The sequence below is a fragment of the Hemicordylus capensis genome, chromosome 15 (assembly GCF_027244095.1).
Source record: "Hemicordylus capensis ecotype Gifberg chromosome 15, rHemCap1.1.pri, whole genome shotgun sequence".
NCBI lineage: Eukaryota > Metazoa > Chordata > Lepidosauria > Squamata > Cordylidae > Hemicordylus > Hemicordylus capensis.
This window is the reverse complement of record NC_069671.1, coordinates 992,069-1,008,612: the sequence shown is the minus strand read 5'-3', so window position 1 is coordinate 1,008,612 and position 16,544 is coordinate 992,069. Positions and strand designations below refer to the sequence as shown.

Here is a 16,544-nt window from a genome sequence, read left to right as displayed (position 1 = left end):
CACATCCAGCAAGTCTCATGGCCGAATGGGGATTTGAACTCGAGTCTCCCCGGTCCTAGTCCAGCACTCTAACCACTACACCACACCGTTCCCATGAACGGAAGAACCAGCTGGATGCAGCAAGCTAGGAGGAGGGCCGTGGTGATGAAGTAACCTCCTCCCCACGCTTAACTTGTCTGCTCCCGTCCTGTAATTCTGGGTTCATGAAAGGCCAGGAACTCCCCGCCTCCCCCTTGGGGTCTTACAGAAACCGTGTTTGGTGTAGTTTTATGTCTCTCCTGGCTCTCTCTGGACATTAGGAACATAGGAAGCTGCCATTACTGAGTCAGACTCTTGGTCCATCTAGCTCAGTATTGTCTACCCAGACTGGTAGCGGCTTCTCCGAGGTGGCAGGCAGGAGTCTCTCTCAGCCCGAGCTTGGAGATGCTGCCAGAGAGGAAACTTGGAACCTAGATGCTCTCTTCCCAGAGTGGCTCCATCCCCTACTAAGGGGAATCTCTTCCATTGCTCACACTTCTAGTCTCCCATTCAAATGCAACCAGGGCAGACCCTGCTTAGCTCAGGGGACAAGGCATGCTGGCTCCCACCAGACCAGCTCTCCTTCCTGTGTCCATGGCTGTCTCCACCCGTGTCTCGTACCTGCAGAGCCTCCTCAGTTCAAGCACCCCCCACCCCCAGTTAAAGGATCTCAAGTAGCAGAGTTGGAGAAGATCTATGCATCAGGCGAATGGCACGGAGCCCATGGGAAGCTGCCGCATGATCTGCCATGGTCTGCCACCCTCATTTAGCTGGCGAGTAAGCTAAAACCTGCCCATCTTGAAAACCTGCTTAATTATCCTGCACTGGAAAGAAAACATGGTGTAATTTAACCACATTTTAATAACTGTTGCTGCATTACATCAGCTTTGATGATGCCTGCCTTGTGCCTTGGGCTGGCTGTAACCCAAGATAGGCATCCCTGGCACCTCACACAAATGGAGTCTTTTCCATGCCATGTATAATTAGCTTCTGGAACTCTCTGCTACAGCATGTGGTGATGGATACTGACCTAGATGCATTGCAAGGCGACATTAGCTACGTTTATGGAAGATCAGTTTATTAACGGCTGTTTGCCATGATGGCTGCCTAGGAATCCCCACCTTCCATAGAAACACAGGACTTCTACCGAGTCCGACTCTTGGTCCATCTAGCTCAGTATTGTCTACACACAGACCGGCAGCAGCTTCTCCAAGGTTGAAGGCAGGAGTCTCTCCCAGCCCTATCTGGAGATGCTGTCAGGGAGGGAACGTGGGACCTTCTGCATGCACGCAGGGAGGTGCTCTTCCCAGAGCAGCTCCACCCCCTAAAGGGAACATCTTGCAGTGCTCACACATCATGTTGTCATCCATTCAAATGCAAACCAGAATAGACCTTCCTTAGCAAAGGGGCAATTCATGCTTGCTGATCGCTTAATCCCTTTCTGAAATCCCACAGAATTGTTCCCTTTTCCTCTGGCATAGCCACTCTCCTTCAATGTCTTGGCTGCACGCCCCTGCACACTTTCGGGGTGGGGGGAGGTGAGTGTCCACTTAGTGGGCTTACTTCTGAGACAACATGCATCTCTTCTGCCAGTGGAAAGGCCACATATAATCCAGCAGTATAATGCAAGTCCTATTTGGGCCAGACTCTACATTCAGACCAATCAAGTAGCTCTTTCTTGGGATGGACCATGAGGAGAAGAACCTCCTTAGTTAGTTAATCAGGGAGATGCTTAGGCTGTTTTCTGTGTGGAGGGTGGTTTACTACTTGCACACAGAGGAAAAGCTAGCTGTCTCCCTTGACCTGCTGTTTTTCTCTGTGCAGGGAAGAGCTTTTGTTGAGAATCTGTAATATATTTGAAGAGTTTGTGCAAATATAGTCATAAAACAACAGCTACTATTTATATACCGCTTTTCAACAAAAGTTTCCAGAGTGGTTTACATAGAGAGATAATATAGAAGTAAGGATGGCTCCCTGTCCCCAAAGGGCTCCTCACAATCCAAAAAGAAACATAAGACAGACACCAGCCACAGCCACTGGAGGGATGCTGTGCTGGGGGTGGAGAGGGCCAGTTGTTCTCCCCCTGCAAAATACAAGAGAATCACCACGTTAAAGAGGTGCCTCTTTGCCCAGCTAGCAGGGGTTATCTCCCAATTACCTACAATTACCAAGCTTTGCATGAACAATCCTGCCACTGAAATTAGCTGAGTGCACTACGTTTTATACCAGATTATGCTGGGTGAAAGTTCTTTTTATTTCCTGTTGAAGTTCTGAATATAATAATATTTTAACTGTTATTGTTCTTAACAGATTTCTAACACTTAATAATCAGGTCAATAATTCAGAAATGACATTTGAATCCCCTGGTAACTGAACAAAGAGGCACTTTTAAAAGTGGCGATTCTCTTTCTTGAGCAAGGGGAGAGCAACTGGCACTCTCCAGCCCCAGCACACCACCCCTCCAGCGGCTGTGGCCGGCATCTCTACCTTATGTTTCTTTTTGGATTGTGAGCCCTTTGGGGACAGGGAGCCATTTTATTTATTAATATCTATTCAGGCCTTTTGGGGAACTTTTGTTGAAAAGAGGTATATATATGTCATATTTGTATTTGCCTCATGCCCAAGAGAAGCAGAAGATCTTTCTCAGAGTCAAAAGTACTATTATTCAAATTTACTATGTATAGTAATTATTCAATAAAACATTTGAAATTGAAATCCTACAAATTTCGAACGGTTCTTTTACTTCCCTTTTGCGAGCACAATAATGAAAAATTCTATGATGTATGTTTAATTCCCTGAGTTTTCCTATCAGTGTAATCTACACAGAATGACTTTGTTTGGTCAACGACGGCTTCACCTCCTGGTCTATACAGTCTCTTTTCCCCACAGCACGAAGTAATGCAGTCTAGGAAGAACTCCTCCAAACTGGCCCGACAGAGTCAGCAGGACGAGTGTGGAAGATCAGCCCACCAGGAGGGGGTGAATTTAATGGGAGACCTTTAAGGCACAAGATTCTTGGGGGGGGGGTATTTTCGGTTACCCCTCTGGATTATGTTTATGACATACCAGTTTGAAAGCCTCATTTTGTGTGGAATGGGGGAGGCAGGATGCCAAATACATTATAATGAAATCTCCAAAGTGAAGCCACACCAGCACTCTCTGATTTATTGATGACGTTGTTTTGCTCATAGATCTGACAGGTTTCAAAAGGGATTTTGGAACAAAAGCAGACGCCAGTCAGGAGAATGAAACACTACAAGAACTTTTATTTGTTCATTTGTGTGTGGTGTATGTTAAAATTCCTCAGGAAGACTAAAGAATACAGACAGATTAAAGGTAGTTTTTTTCATTCCCACACCCCCCCCCCCCAGTTCAGTATTTCTGAGTAGTTTGGAAGCCACAGGGCAGGATGGGAGAAACAAGGAAGGGGCACGTCTTCCCCTGCCTCTTCTTCATGTCTGATTTTCTTCTACGCAGGGGTTCTACCTTGGACCCCCAGATGCTGTTGGACTACAACTCCCATCATCCCCACCACGATGGCTGGGGATGATGAGAGATGTAGCCCAGCAACATCTGGGTACTCAAGTTGGGAACTCCTGTTCTAAAGCATGTTGGTTGTCATAAGCAGTTGCCAGCCACAGGGGTTCTTGCAAGACAAAATAATCATATGCCGTTACTCTTCGTGTCAGGATACCTGGGAATTTGCTGGCAGTTGGGCCTGATTGCTTGCCTCACACCCACATGGCCACTTCAGGCACAAAGGGTCTTTTCCAGCATGCTGAGTTCAGATGATAAGCTTCTCTCTTTGCCTTGTAATCAGGGATCTTGTAAAAGGTCCTGCGTCCAATCCCTGTCATGTTCAGGGGTGGCTGGGAGGACCCTTGTCATCTGAAACCCTGCAGAGCCACTGGTCAAACAGGACAGGCAACACTGACCAAGGGTCTGATTTGATATGACACAGAACACGCCATGTATTCTGTGGTGTTTTCCCAAGGCCAGAAGGTTGCCCCATGCACCTTCCTTCCCGAGAACCTTGAAAATGAGGATGTGGATAGTGCTGAAAGAGAGTCCCTTCCCAGCACAGACACCCATTGTATGGGTCCTGCCTTGCTCCTGTTGAAGTCTTTCCTCCCTCCCCACTTCCCAGGGACATCTCAATATGCTTTAATCCTCTACTTGCCTTTGCTGCAGATGGCAGCCACACCAATTGGATGGAGTCAGCAAAAACCCCAGTAGCAGAACCATTATAATATTTGAATGCAATGTCCAATAAATAAAAGAAAGAAATAATAAATAAGCAACAACTTATTTGTCTCTTGACATACATACATACAACACATATCACAAATAAATAAATAATAAATAACAATAAATAATAGTGATGATAATAATACCGATTATTCTGGAGGCAGAAATGAAGCGGTGTAACTTGAAATGAAGGACAGATATTTAACAATTGCAGGTGGGAGGGGGGAGAGAGAGAACTCTAAAGGGAAAAGGCTCGGAACCACAAGCCTAGCCCCACTGAGCTCACTGGAGCTTACTTCTGAGTAAACATGTTTAAAATTGAGCTGCTAAAAGACCAGAACTTTTCTTGGGATGAAGGCAGCCCAGCCGCTATTTGGGGGACAGGGCCAGCCACTTCCTGTGAGTATCTTTGCTCATTTCTGGAGGGCGTGGAATGGGGAAATTAGCACTAACGAGGCAAAACAAGAACATGATAAGGGCATAATGGGGTAATTTAGGAGATTGTCCACACACTGGCCAGATTCTGCATGATCTTTAGCCATAACAGCTGATTGTATAAATTGAGGGAGGCTGTGGAATGTCCCAATCCTGCTCATTCATACTTTGTCGCCAAAGTGGATTCCATTCAGTAGTGTCCTCCACCCGCATTTGTGTGTTCAGTGACATGGACACAGTAAACCAGGGGCGGGCAGATTCTTCAGCTGCAAAGGGGGTCTGTATCCTTCCCTGGCTAATTTGCTTGGTACCTGGACCATCCGTGACGGTGTCACTGGTGAGCCCCCAGACACTAAGCACTGCTGCTTCTGACCAAGCAGTTGGTCCTCACAAAGGGACACACCATCCCAGAAGCCTTTGCATTACCCCAGAGCCCTTGGGGGCAGCCTTTCATCTTGTGCTGGGCGGGGCACTGGTCCCATCAGGATGCTGAGCCACTGCTTCCTAGGTGAGGCCAGCAGCCTTCAGACTAAGACAGGGGTGGAGAGCTCTAACCTGCAGGCCTTCTGCTGCCCATCCCTCCATTAAACGAGAGAGAAACAAAACCACACCTCAAAATAGCATGCAAAAAGGAGGTAAGGGACCAATAACAAGAGAAAGGCATTCACACCCACCTTGATGCAGAATTCCAAGGATAATAAATAATAATTACAGTAATTCATAAACAACCAATGAAACAACCAATTGCACACACCCTGATGGAGGACATGGAAAGAGTTTGAGCTGCCATGGAGTCACGGGGCTGTGAAAGCTCCTGATAACTAAGCAAAGAGGCAACTTTTTCAAAGTGGTGATTCTCTTCTGTTTAGCAGGGGGAGAGCAACTGGCCCTAGCCAACCCCAGCACAGCATCCCTCCAGGGGCTGTTGCTGGTATCTGCCTTACATTTCTTTTTAGATTGTGAGCCCTTTGGGGACAGGGGACCATCTTCTTGATGTGTTATTTAATTTTCTATGTAAACCGCTTTGAGAATTTTGTTGATGAGCAGTATATAAATATTGGAGGAGGACGAGGAGGTGGTGGTGGGTCCATCCAGCTATGGTCGTCAGAGCCACATTTCCCTGGTTCGCACACTTTATGTGGCCTGCTGTGTGTGCAATGTGCAGTTTTCGTTTTGAGATTCCCCCCCACTGCATGCAATAAAGCAAACAAAATCAAGCTCTTTGCTCCCATTTACACTACGAAGTCCCTTCCTTCTACCCCAAAGTCCCCCAAGGCTCTTGCCCCATGGACAGTAGCAGGTGTTCCAAACAGGGGGGGCTCAAAACCCCTCTGTGCCTGGGACAAGGCACCAAGGCTGCCCCCCTGCAAGCACCCCCCCACACACACCTTTTTTGCTTGGCTCTTCAATTGAGAGCCAGGAAGGCATTTGGCCACCTTGCTGGCGCCCCAAGCATCTGCCTACTGAGGTGACTGCCTTGCCGTGCCTCCTGAGGGAGCCGCCCCTGCTTCCAAAGCCCATGCCAAGGGGCTGATGCTGCTAGTGGTGCCCTGAAGCCTTGGCCCAGCCCACCAGCAGTTCACTGCAGCAGAAGCGAAGGAATACGACGGGAATGCAAACGGTTTCCCCAGGAGAGCAAAGCATCTGTTGACGGCCTGCTCACGGCCGAAGTGTCAGGGGCTCAGGCGGCTCCTTCCCACCTACGGCTCTTGCGTTTCTCCTTCCCATCCTGCAACCCCAAGCTACACCTCCCCGCAAATCACGTGCCTCGTGACTTGGTCAGATTTTTGAAATCCCTCATAGATCCTACTCTGGGGAGCCTAGGTGCTCTTGGCAATCATACCAAAGCTGTTTAGCTCATTGTGGATGGTCATCTAAGGGGCAAAACGGAGGAGACATAAGAGCTGTAACCGTGGTTCAGTTTTGGCTTAGAACAGCCATGGATTGGCCTGGGGCAGGGGCATAGTGGCAGCGGGGGACCAATGTCCCTGGGCCCCCAAAGGAGAGGGGCTCACCAGCTGAGCGTTAGCTTGCTCTCCCTTCTTCCCTGCCTACCTCTCCGAAGAAGAAGGGGAAGGGGGCCCATCTTCACTTTTGGTCCCAGGGCCCATGCCAACCTTGCTACTTCCCTAGACAGCGGTGTGTGAGTGTGTGTGTGTGTGTGTGTGGGGCTCATTCCCCTGTGCTGTGCCTCCTAAAGCTGCTATTGTATTATCTCTGCAGGGGGAATCTGGGTTCCCAGAGTAAACACAACAGCCCACAAAAGGGCCCAGCTCCTCCTCTCTCTGTGCCATCTCCCTGCTTAAGTTTCCAACAAGAAATGTTCATAGATAGATGAATTTGCTGCTTCACAGTCTCATTGCTTAGGGGGGTGGGTTCAAGCGTTTTAGTTATCTTTGCTGCGACTTCTCTGTTATTTTTTAAATTGTACACTCTTCGCATTGTAGTTGTCCAATTTTATTGTATGTCGCTTTAAGGACACGTGCAGAAAAGTGATGAATAAATTATATTTTACACATACTCATCCACGTGTGCGTGCGTGCGTGCGTGCACACACACACACACACACACAAATAAATAGATAATTGTGAAGCTCCTGTTCACTGCAGTGAGGCTTGCTCAGGAGGACACTTCTTGGTGGATCGGGCCCGCATGGAGCAGGTCTGTGTTTCCCCCGCCATCCAGCCATCTTTAGTTGCATCCAGAAACCTGACCCCCACAGCAACCTTCTCCTGAGACCTCAGAAGAGTGACCCATGGATTCTCTAGTCTACCTCTAGTGTGAGGATACCCATTTTTGTATTGCAACTTCATTGAAACTTATCAGGGGAAGCTATTTTGTAGGCCAGATAGCTCTCCTTCGAAATCCTCTCCTGCTCTGAAACATCCACCTTGAGGCGTGACACCCAAAACCAAACGAGGAGTTCTGAACAACCTCTCACCACAACCGAACAGAACAGTAGCATTGCTTCCTGAGTCTTGGGTACTACGAGTCTTTTGGGAGAACGCAAACTGGTCCATAATCAGGCCCCTGGGATGCTTGAGTGGGTGAAGGTTTGGGGGCGGGAGAATTGTGTTTCCGTCTGGTGTGTGGAGTGGCTGGCATCTGACGCTTTCATGGACCTACGAAGAGCTAGGCTGTTGGGGGTCCTAGGAAGCCACCCGCCATTTTGCCATCACAACTCTGGGATTTGTCAGAAAGGGATATTCTGGGCCTGGTTGGCCGGCCAAGGAAGATCAAGAGGAGAAGATGGCTGCAGATGAACCAGGCGCAGGGAAGAGTGCCATAGCAGGTGAGACCCCAAACTCCACCTCCGTGGTTGGGGAGCTTCATGAGCCAGCGATAGGACCTCCTGAGCAAAGGAGAGGGACTGGGCCGCACCCACCGTCTTGGCAGGAACAGGGGCAGGCCCGGCTGTCTCTGGTGGTAAGGACTGGATGGGGCTCCTTTAGCATTTCCAATCCCTGCGGTTGAAGTGTGCCAATCCTGCTTCCCCGGGTGGCCCAGCATCCGCACTGCCAGGGACTAGCTGCATGGGGGGAAGTGACATTTTGCTGTCCCCAGGTGGATGCCTCCCCTGCTCCGGGCTTGGGGGTGGCCTTGTTTGCATCTGGTCGGGATGGAAACAGCCGCCTGGACTCCGCCGTGGAGAAAGGTACAGTATCCCATTGCCGGAGGTGGGGGGCAGCAGGGAGAGGCCAGGGGGGCAAGCCCACCCCACGGGGGCTGCTGCAGGCCGACTGCTAATGCCGCAGGCTGTCAAAGCTGGACTTGGAGCTCCGGCTGTTCCTCGCCGCCCCGGAGCTGCGGCTCTGGCTGCCGTCACTGCTGTGGCTGCTGCGGCTGCTGCTCCAGCTCTTGCTGCTGCGGCTGCTGCTTCTGCGGCTGCTGCGACTGCGGCTGAAGCTGCTGGACCAGGAGGAGGAGCTGCTGAGGCTGCTGCGGGAGGAGGAGGAAGGGCTGGGCCGGTAGTAGGGGATGGGGCGCTTCCGGGCACTGCAGCGGGGGACAAGAAGAAGAAGCAGCCCCGTTGGTCCCCACCGTCACTCTCAGCTGTGGAGGCTTTAGGCCTCATTGGCACCACAGTGGAGGACGGCATCAGATACGCATGCATGGAGAGAGAGAGAGAGAGGTTCACAGGAGCCTAGGAAGCTGCCTTCTACTGAGTCAGGCCCTTGGTCCGTCTAGCTCAGTCTTGTCTACACTGACTGGCAGCGGTGTCTCCAAGGTCTCCAGCAGGCGTCTCCCCCAGCCCTACCTGGAGATGCTGCCAGGGACTGAACCTTGGGCATGCAAGGCCTATGGTGGACTACCTTCAGGAGGTCCTACAATGAATGACAGGGAATGATGGGAATGCCCACTGGCAAGTCCCTCGCTTTTGTCCTACGACCTCAGGGACGACTGGGCAGAGGTGCTCTTACCCCTGGACTTTGGGGAGGAAGTCCAGGGCCTCCACAGCCCTGGCGCCCCCCCCCCATCCTCTTTAGTATGTCCTGGGCAGTGTGGTCGCCCGGTGGAGCATGAGGATGCTTAATTGGCAGGGGAGGGGGTCCCTCCAAAGGCCTTGAGGTCCAGGCTCCAAAGTGACCGAGGTGCCCCTCTGTAGCTGGGTAGCAGCAGCATCTCACCTTGTTATGCGCCGTGCCTCCAGGTGGCTGGGGGAGTCTCTCCTGCGCTTCCTCATGGGGGAATACGATTGTTTGCGGCGCCGACCGTCATGGTGCTTGTGGGACGTCTTCCCACTGGAGCCATACTTGTGATCACGGTCCCTGAGAAAAGACCATTCCAGAAAGGGTCAGTGTCGCTCGTCTTAGTGCAGCTTCTCCCACTTGTATGGGCTCTCTTTAGACTTGTCAGGATACAGTTGTCCTCAGCGGGCAGGTCCCCAGAGCCACATCCCCCAATCTGAAGGTGAGGCAGAAGGCTCAGGGGATGAGTCAGAGGGGAAGCCCCCCGTGGCCCCAATGCTGGAAGCCCCTCTTTGCCAAAACCCTGTGCACCAGAGGAACCGGATTCCAGTACCCGCTCACAGCCCAAGGACTGGGTGGGCTCTGCTATAAAAGTCTGTTAAGACAGAGAAGCTTCTCCTGGAAAAGACCCACCATCTAACTAGCCAGCAGCTGACATAAACCAGACTTTTGCTGGAACAACCTCTTACATACTCTGGTGTTACTCTCCAGCTCAGCCACCCCTGTTTGAAGCTGGCTCTTGCTCTCCCCTGGAGATGATGCTCAAGGTCTAAACCCCTCCGAGTTGTCCAGGATCTGAATCCCTCTTAGGATTGTTGCCTCCACCCAGACCCCTGCCTTAATTGAAACTCCAGCTTGGCTAATGGCCTGCTGGGAACAGGATATCTACCGTCTTTCTCTTTGCAAATTGTACACAAACCCTTAATGGTGGGCAGGCCCCTCTAGCCCCTGTCTGTGGGTTGTATTCGACCGTACAGTTATCCTGAAGACACAGCCCCAATGCTGGAGTCCAGCCGTTTTAAGTCCAGGGAGCCTTACCTGTTAGGGCTGTATCGGGAGTAGCTGGGGCTTCGCCATGGTCTGGAGCTTCTGCTTCCGGGACTTCTCTTGCATGATTTGGATGAATAGCTAGAGGACCGTGAATAGGATCTGGAAATAGGGAAGGACCATAAGTCAGAGAAAGAGCAGGTCCTGGGTACAGGATTAAAACTCAAACCCAAATGAAGTCCTGGGAAATGGGCCTTAGACAGATCCATGGAAGTGATTGTCTTTCTGCGGCTGGTTGACCTCGGCGAAATGGCAGACTTGTATTAACTAGGAAGGGGCACAAACTGGTTCGTGCTCTCCTGGGAGGTGGGGGGACCTTTAAGGGGCAGGGAGGGTGCCAGTTAAGGGCCATTTTTTCAACAGGGAGGTTCTTGAGGGCACAAACCACACCACCCAGGACAGACTAAAGAGGATTGGGGGGGGGCAGGGGGTGTGGAGGCCCTGGACTCTTGCCCCAAAGTCCAGGGGAAAGAGCACCTCTGCCACCCAAAACTTACATCTCTGGGTGGTTTACAACAAAACAAATAAAAGACAGCCAAAATGTTAAGCCGTTAAGTTAACAAAATAAATGACAACCCCCAAAATTAAAACAGTTAAAATAAGTGACAGCAGAAAAAGTTAAAACATTACAACAATTAAAAAATTAAAAACAATGTTTTAATGCAATGTTAAAACTATTAAAACTGTATTTAATTAAAGGCCTGGGTGAACAGATGCATCTTTAATTTTTTTTTTTTTTTAATGTCAGAGATGGGGAGGCTCTTATTTCAGCAGGGAGCGCATTCCAAAACTTTGTGGCAGCAATGGAGAAGGCTTGTCTCTGAGTAGACACCAGACAAGCCGGTAGCAACGGCAGACGGACCTCTCCTGATGATCTCAATGGGCAGTGGGATTCATGGCGAATAAGAGTCCCTCTTGGATACCCAGGGCCCAGGCTGTTTAGTTCTGAGCTGTTTAAAATTTGTTTTCATATTGTTTTAAGCCATTTGTTTTAAATGTTGCTTGTTTTTGTTTTTACCTGCTGTGCACCACCCAGAGTCTTTGGATGGGGCAGTATGTGTCTGTGTATACACACAAACACACACATATCCCTATATATAAATTTATTTATTTATTTATTTATTTATTGTTAAATTTCTATACCGCCTTTCATTAGAACAATCTCAAGGCGGTTCACACAAAAGTTAAACACAAAACAACAAAAATTACACAATTAAAATACCAGCTAGAATATAAACAGATCTGATTAAAAGATTAAAAACAATTCAGAGTTGTGACTGAGCCATGGACGAAGGAAATGTTGGGCAGCAGATTCAGGACAGAGAAAAGAACATGCTCCACAGAAGGCAGGGGTCCCCAGATGTTGTTGCACTACAACTCCCATCATCCACAGCCACCGTGGGGATGATGGGAGTTGTAGTTCAATAACATCCAGAGACCCACGTTTGAGGAGCGCATCTCTTAACTGAATTATGGACCTGGACATTCATGCAGAGGGGTGCATTTGGGGCTCTCTTGTCCTTTCTTCCTGACCAGCCTAGAGAAAGATGTGCCTTTGGGAAGCAGGACCTGCTATGCTCACCTCGTCCCTGAGGAGCAGGATCTGCTTTGCGAGGACCTGGGCCCAGCCTTGGGGTGTGAGTCACGGGAATGACCTGACTCTGGCGATGACCTGCTGGTGGAGGACTCATGCCGGAAACAAGGCCTGATGGAGGAGTTGGAGAAAAGGGGTGGGGTGAGGCGGTGGTTCTTGAGTGTCCGCCACAGTGAGATGGCAACCACCGTTCTCTGGAAAGAGACCATTCCCACCCAGCCTGGGATGCTATCCTAGCCTTAGAAGACCCAGCAGCAGCAGCTGCCCAAAAGCACTCCAGATGTCCTCCAGCAGAGATCCTTCTGCCTCTGCACTGATGCAACCTTTGCACAGAGAGCAGGGGTGTCCATAGGGGTTTTTCCAGGGGAGGGCAAAATCCAGCCACGAACCTCTGAGGACACCCAAAGCAAACTCTGGTGACATTTGAGTCCCATTGTTATGTGGTTCGCCCATCCCTTCCAGACAACCCATCGAAGGGCCCCATCCCCAGTGAAGCTTATCTGCATCATTACAACAGGCATTTAATGCCATTATTCATTTCTTTTAGCAATATTGTGCTACAGCACCATCAGCTTTCCAACCAACCGTGCTTACTCTCAAAGACTGACTAATAGGATCCTACATAAAGCCATTTCCCCTTCTTTCCCCCCTCTTTCTGAAAGGAAAGACCCTCCCCCTTCACCTGCAATAAAGAAGCAAGTTCATAAAACAGAGGCTTTCCAAATTTCTCCCTCTCAGTTCCGGAGCAATCTGCTTCTTGCTGGGCTGCAACCTCCAGAAGATTCTAACTCCTCCTCCTCCTGCTGCTATTTATATACCGCTTTACACAGACAAAATTATCTCTCCACCAGTCACGGAAGAGAGTGTTATCTGGTTTGAAGTATTTAACAGCTGGGAACAGAAGAGGCCCTTTTCTATGCACGTTTGCTTAGCTGATGATGTACGCTGAAACGTTTTTATTGGGGAGTATCAACTTTTGTTTTTGTGCAATAAAGGATCTTTTGAAGAGGACAGAAGTGTTAATAGGCTCATTGCATCGCCGATGCGTCAACTTATACATAGAGAAATAATAAATAAACAAATACGATCTAAACAATCGAAAGGACCTTCTGAGCACCTCCACTACCAATTAAGAGAGGAGCTTCTATTGTTAACCCACACCAAAAGCTAACGATAATACCGGTAGTAAAGTAATCCCTCCACCCCGCTATTAAAGGTAAAGTTGTGCCGTTGAGTTGATTTCGACTCCTGGTGCCCACAGAGCCCTGTGGTTGTCTACGGTAGGAGAGGCTGAGCATGGCCGCCTCCCACGCAGCATGAGATGATGCCTTTCAGCATCTTCCTAGATCGCTGCTGCCTGATAGAGGTGTTTGGGAAACATACCAGCGGGGATCTGAACCGGCAACTTCTGGCTTGCTAGTCAAATCATTTCCCCGCTGTGCCATTAGGTGGGACCCCCACCCCACCCCCTTTACTACCAGTATTATTGATAGCTTATGGTGTAGATTAACAATAGCACCAGGCAAACCTCCTTAGGAAAGGAGTTCCAAACCTGGGGCATCTGAATTGAAAAGACCCCACCTGGAATCACCATCTGCCTTTCCTCTGTTGGCAGGAGGGCCCCAGAGGGCCATTTCTGGACAAGAGCAGAGGACCGGGGTGGGGGAGGTTCTTTGGAAGGAGGGAACCTTGCAATCCCCTCTCCTTCCACCCCGTAGGGTACCTGTAACCAGCAGAACTGATCGGCTTGTGTATCATGAGCAGGGTAATAATGTAGAGGTTCCCAAGCACCTCATGGCGCAGTGGGAAATGACTTGACTGGCAAGCCAGAGGTTGCCCGTTCGAATCCCCGCTGGTGTGTTTCCTAGACTATGGGAAACTCCTATATTGGGCAGCAGTGATACAGGAAGATGCTGAAAGGTATCATCTCCTCCTGCATGGGAAATGGCCATGGTGAACCCCTCCTGTATTCTACCAAAGGCAACCCCGGGGCTCTGTGGGCACCCAGAGTCGACACCGACTTGACGGCACACTTCAACTTTAATAAACATCTCAAGCAGGGGTTTCCAGATGCTGTTGGATTACAATGCCCATCCTCGCAATGGTCTTTGGCGGGGTTGCAGTCCCGCCACATTTGGGGAGCCCAAATGAGTTTGAGAGCCCCTGGTGTGACGCAGGATCCACTTGACGGCCATTGCTCACCTGTGCTCCTTGGCTCGAAGACATGGAGAGGGAGTTGTGTTGGCCAGACTTGCTCCCTTTGAGTGGGAGACGCAGCTGGTGAAGGAGTTTCCAGAGTCCGAGCTGCTGTCACTGCTGGTCTTCCCGGAGGAGAAGGCATGGCGGCCCACACCCTCATGGCCTTGGCCGTTGGCTTCCTGGCTGCCCTTTGACCTGGATGAGCTCGTCTGAGTGGACGGAGGGGAAGAAGTATCATTTCCTGAGTCGTATTCATGCGGCTCTCCGTTCTGTTTGGCTACCCTGCGGGAGTGACTCTCTGCTTTTTTAAAGAGGTCAGCAGAAGACCCAGACTCTGAAATCTGCAAGCAAAAGAGCCATTTGCCAGTGTTTATATGGATTTTCAGCAGAAGGGAACATCTTAGCATTGTCTGACATTATCAGCAGCAGCATCATTTTTCAAATTAACCAGTTTTTTTTTTCTTTTAACCATCATGATGCACAGTCTGTAATCAAAGAAAAGAAAGAAAGGAGGAAAGAAAGAAAGAAAGAAAGAAAGGAAACAAAGAAGGAATTCAGAACTAAAAGCACATCTCCCTGAAAGAAAAATCACAGAAAGAAGAAATGTTCTTTCCCCCCCACTGGATATAACTGGAAGATTTTAAGGCATCATGCAAAGAGTACTAAGCATGCGGTCCATGTTGAATGAAAAGATTTTTTTTTTAAAAGAAGATAAAAACAGACTGAAAACAAATCCTTTTGTAAAGAAATAAATAGAACAGAAAATAAATGTGTTGCATTTTTAGGTTTAAAAAAGGGGGGACATATGCCTTAGAAATCAAACAAAATGGAACAAAATCCTATGAGCACGATCCAGCCACAGTTAAGTACCCTGAGACTAGCATTGCCACATACACACACTGGAATTCTGGGTATCAGCTGGATTTTAAGCATTTCACTCGGATTTGCCCAGATTTCAGCTTTCTTTCTTTCTTTCTTTTTTTAAAAGCTAAGCTCTAGCCCTTGTAGAAGCAGAGTTATGGAGCAAAACGTGCCGCCCTCTTCTGCTCAACCGCTGGGCTTGGATTAAGAGAGAAGAGCACAGGAGGTGAGCTGGGAGGGTTCCACTTTCACAAGTACAGTAACCCCCTAAGGAATGTTGCCTTGTTTGTTATTAGCAGGGGATCTCTTTTGGACAGTTGAGAGGATAGCTTGCTTTTGATGTGAATCACTGCCTGCCTACCAGGCTGTGTATTGTAATGTTTAAGGACTGCCTTGGCTTTACCTTCAATGCATGCCTACTTAGAAGTAAGCACCATTGGTTTCAATCAGATTGTCTCTCAAATAAGTGTGTACAGAATTGCAGCCTTAATTAAAAAGCTGTACTTTTTTTGGTGTGTGTTCTATTGCTGCTGTTAATGTGTCAAGGAAAATGGCCAGGCAAAGATATCTTCCCCAACTACTGTTGGTAGATATCCAGAGCAAATACAAGTCAACCGGAAAGTGCAGCTGCTAATGTGCATATGCAAGATTATTTGCAAGTCAATTTACATAATATGCAAATTAGCCACCCAGATTTTGAGAGCCAGAATATGGCAACCCTACCTGAGACCCCATTGACTGCAATGAGGGAGTTTTAGACAAGTGCTTAAGTTCTCCTCTATGGACATATATAACTTAAGGCTGAAGTCTAAAGCAACTGAATGGCAAAACTGGATGTGATCATTTGACCCTGAGCAGGTTAAAAAACAAATAAACTAGCAGCTGTGGAATCCACAAGAGGACCACAGTGGGGGAAGAGTGCTAAATTTCCCTTCCCCTGACACTGTGGTCTGGATCTTCATCAGATCCGCCCATGGATATTTACCAACAAAGCTGATGGGCCAAATGACGAACTAGATGTTAATCTAGTTATTGGCAATATCTAGTTTGGCCTTCAGGGTATCATCCAACGCATGCTTACTTGGGAGTAAGCCCCAGTGAACACAGCGGTGGACATCCTGACTAACAAAGCACTTGCACAACAAAGTTGTGCTAATGCAAGAAGATCACATAGCCACCCTAGAAATGGTGATTTGAGAAACGGCACGCTTGTGTGATCACACTCTTGTGCAAAGAGTCTCTCAACAGAACCTGCACCTTGGGGAGACCCTTCTTCTGCAGGATTCCACTGCATATTAAGGTCACCAGGAAGGGTTTCGCTCCCGGCTTTGAGCTCGCATCTCCTCCGGAATGGAAGTGTGCATTCCTATCGGCCAGATTTACCCTGAGGTCATTGCAAATTATCAGGGAGCACTTCACACACCATTCGGGTTATTGTGTAGCATGACTTATATTCGAGATTAAAAAATCAAATTTTTGTATTGTTTTTTGGGGGGGCAACTTCGAACTCGCAGCAGCAAAGCCTCACAGAAAACCCACGGTAAAGCTTGCTGTCTGGCGAAGCTCCTGGAGAAGTCCACCTCCAGCTGCTGCCACCGATCCGTCTGGTGGCGACTGCGACCAGGCCTTTTCTGCAGCTGCTCCTGGGCTAGGAAATGCCTCCTCCCCACAGA

At 49.0% G+C, this 16,544-nt stretch overlaps 1 protein-coding gene across 1 annotated transcript in view; it reads right to left on the bottom strand.

Moving 5' to 3' along the window:
• Nucleotides 1–3,366: 3,366 nt before the first annotated feature.
• The window catches only part of SRRM4 (serine/arginine repetitive matrix 4), a 120,342-nt gene continuing 107,164 nt past the window's right edge, over nucleotides 3,367–16,544 (bottom strand). Inside the window, exons 14-18 of the mRNA XM_053279873.1 lie at nucleotides 14,014–14,351; nucleotides 11,800–11,922; nucleotides 10,209–10,319; nucleotides 9,330–9,470; nucleotides 3,367–8,697 (exon numbers count right to left, since the gene is read on the bottom strand). Of these exons, the coding sequence (XP_053135848.1) occupies nucleotides 8,445–8,697; nucleotides 9,330–9,470; nucleotides 10,209–10,319; nucleotides 11,800–11,922; nucleotides 14,014–14,351 (966 nt within the window). The 3' untranslated portion in view covers nucleotides 3,367–8,444. The remainder of the gene's footprint in view (nucleotides 8,698–9,329; nucleotides 9,471–10,208; nucleotides 10,320–11,799; nucleotides 11,923–14,013; nucleotides 14,352–16,544) is intronic.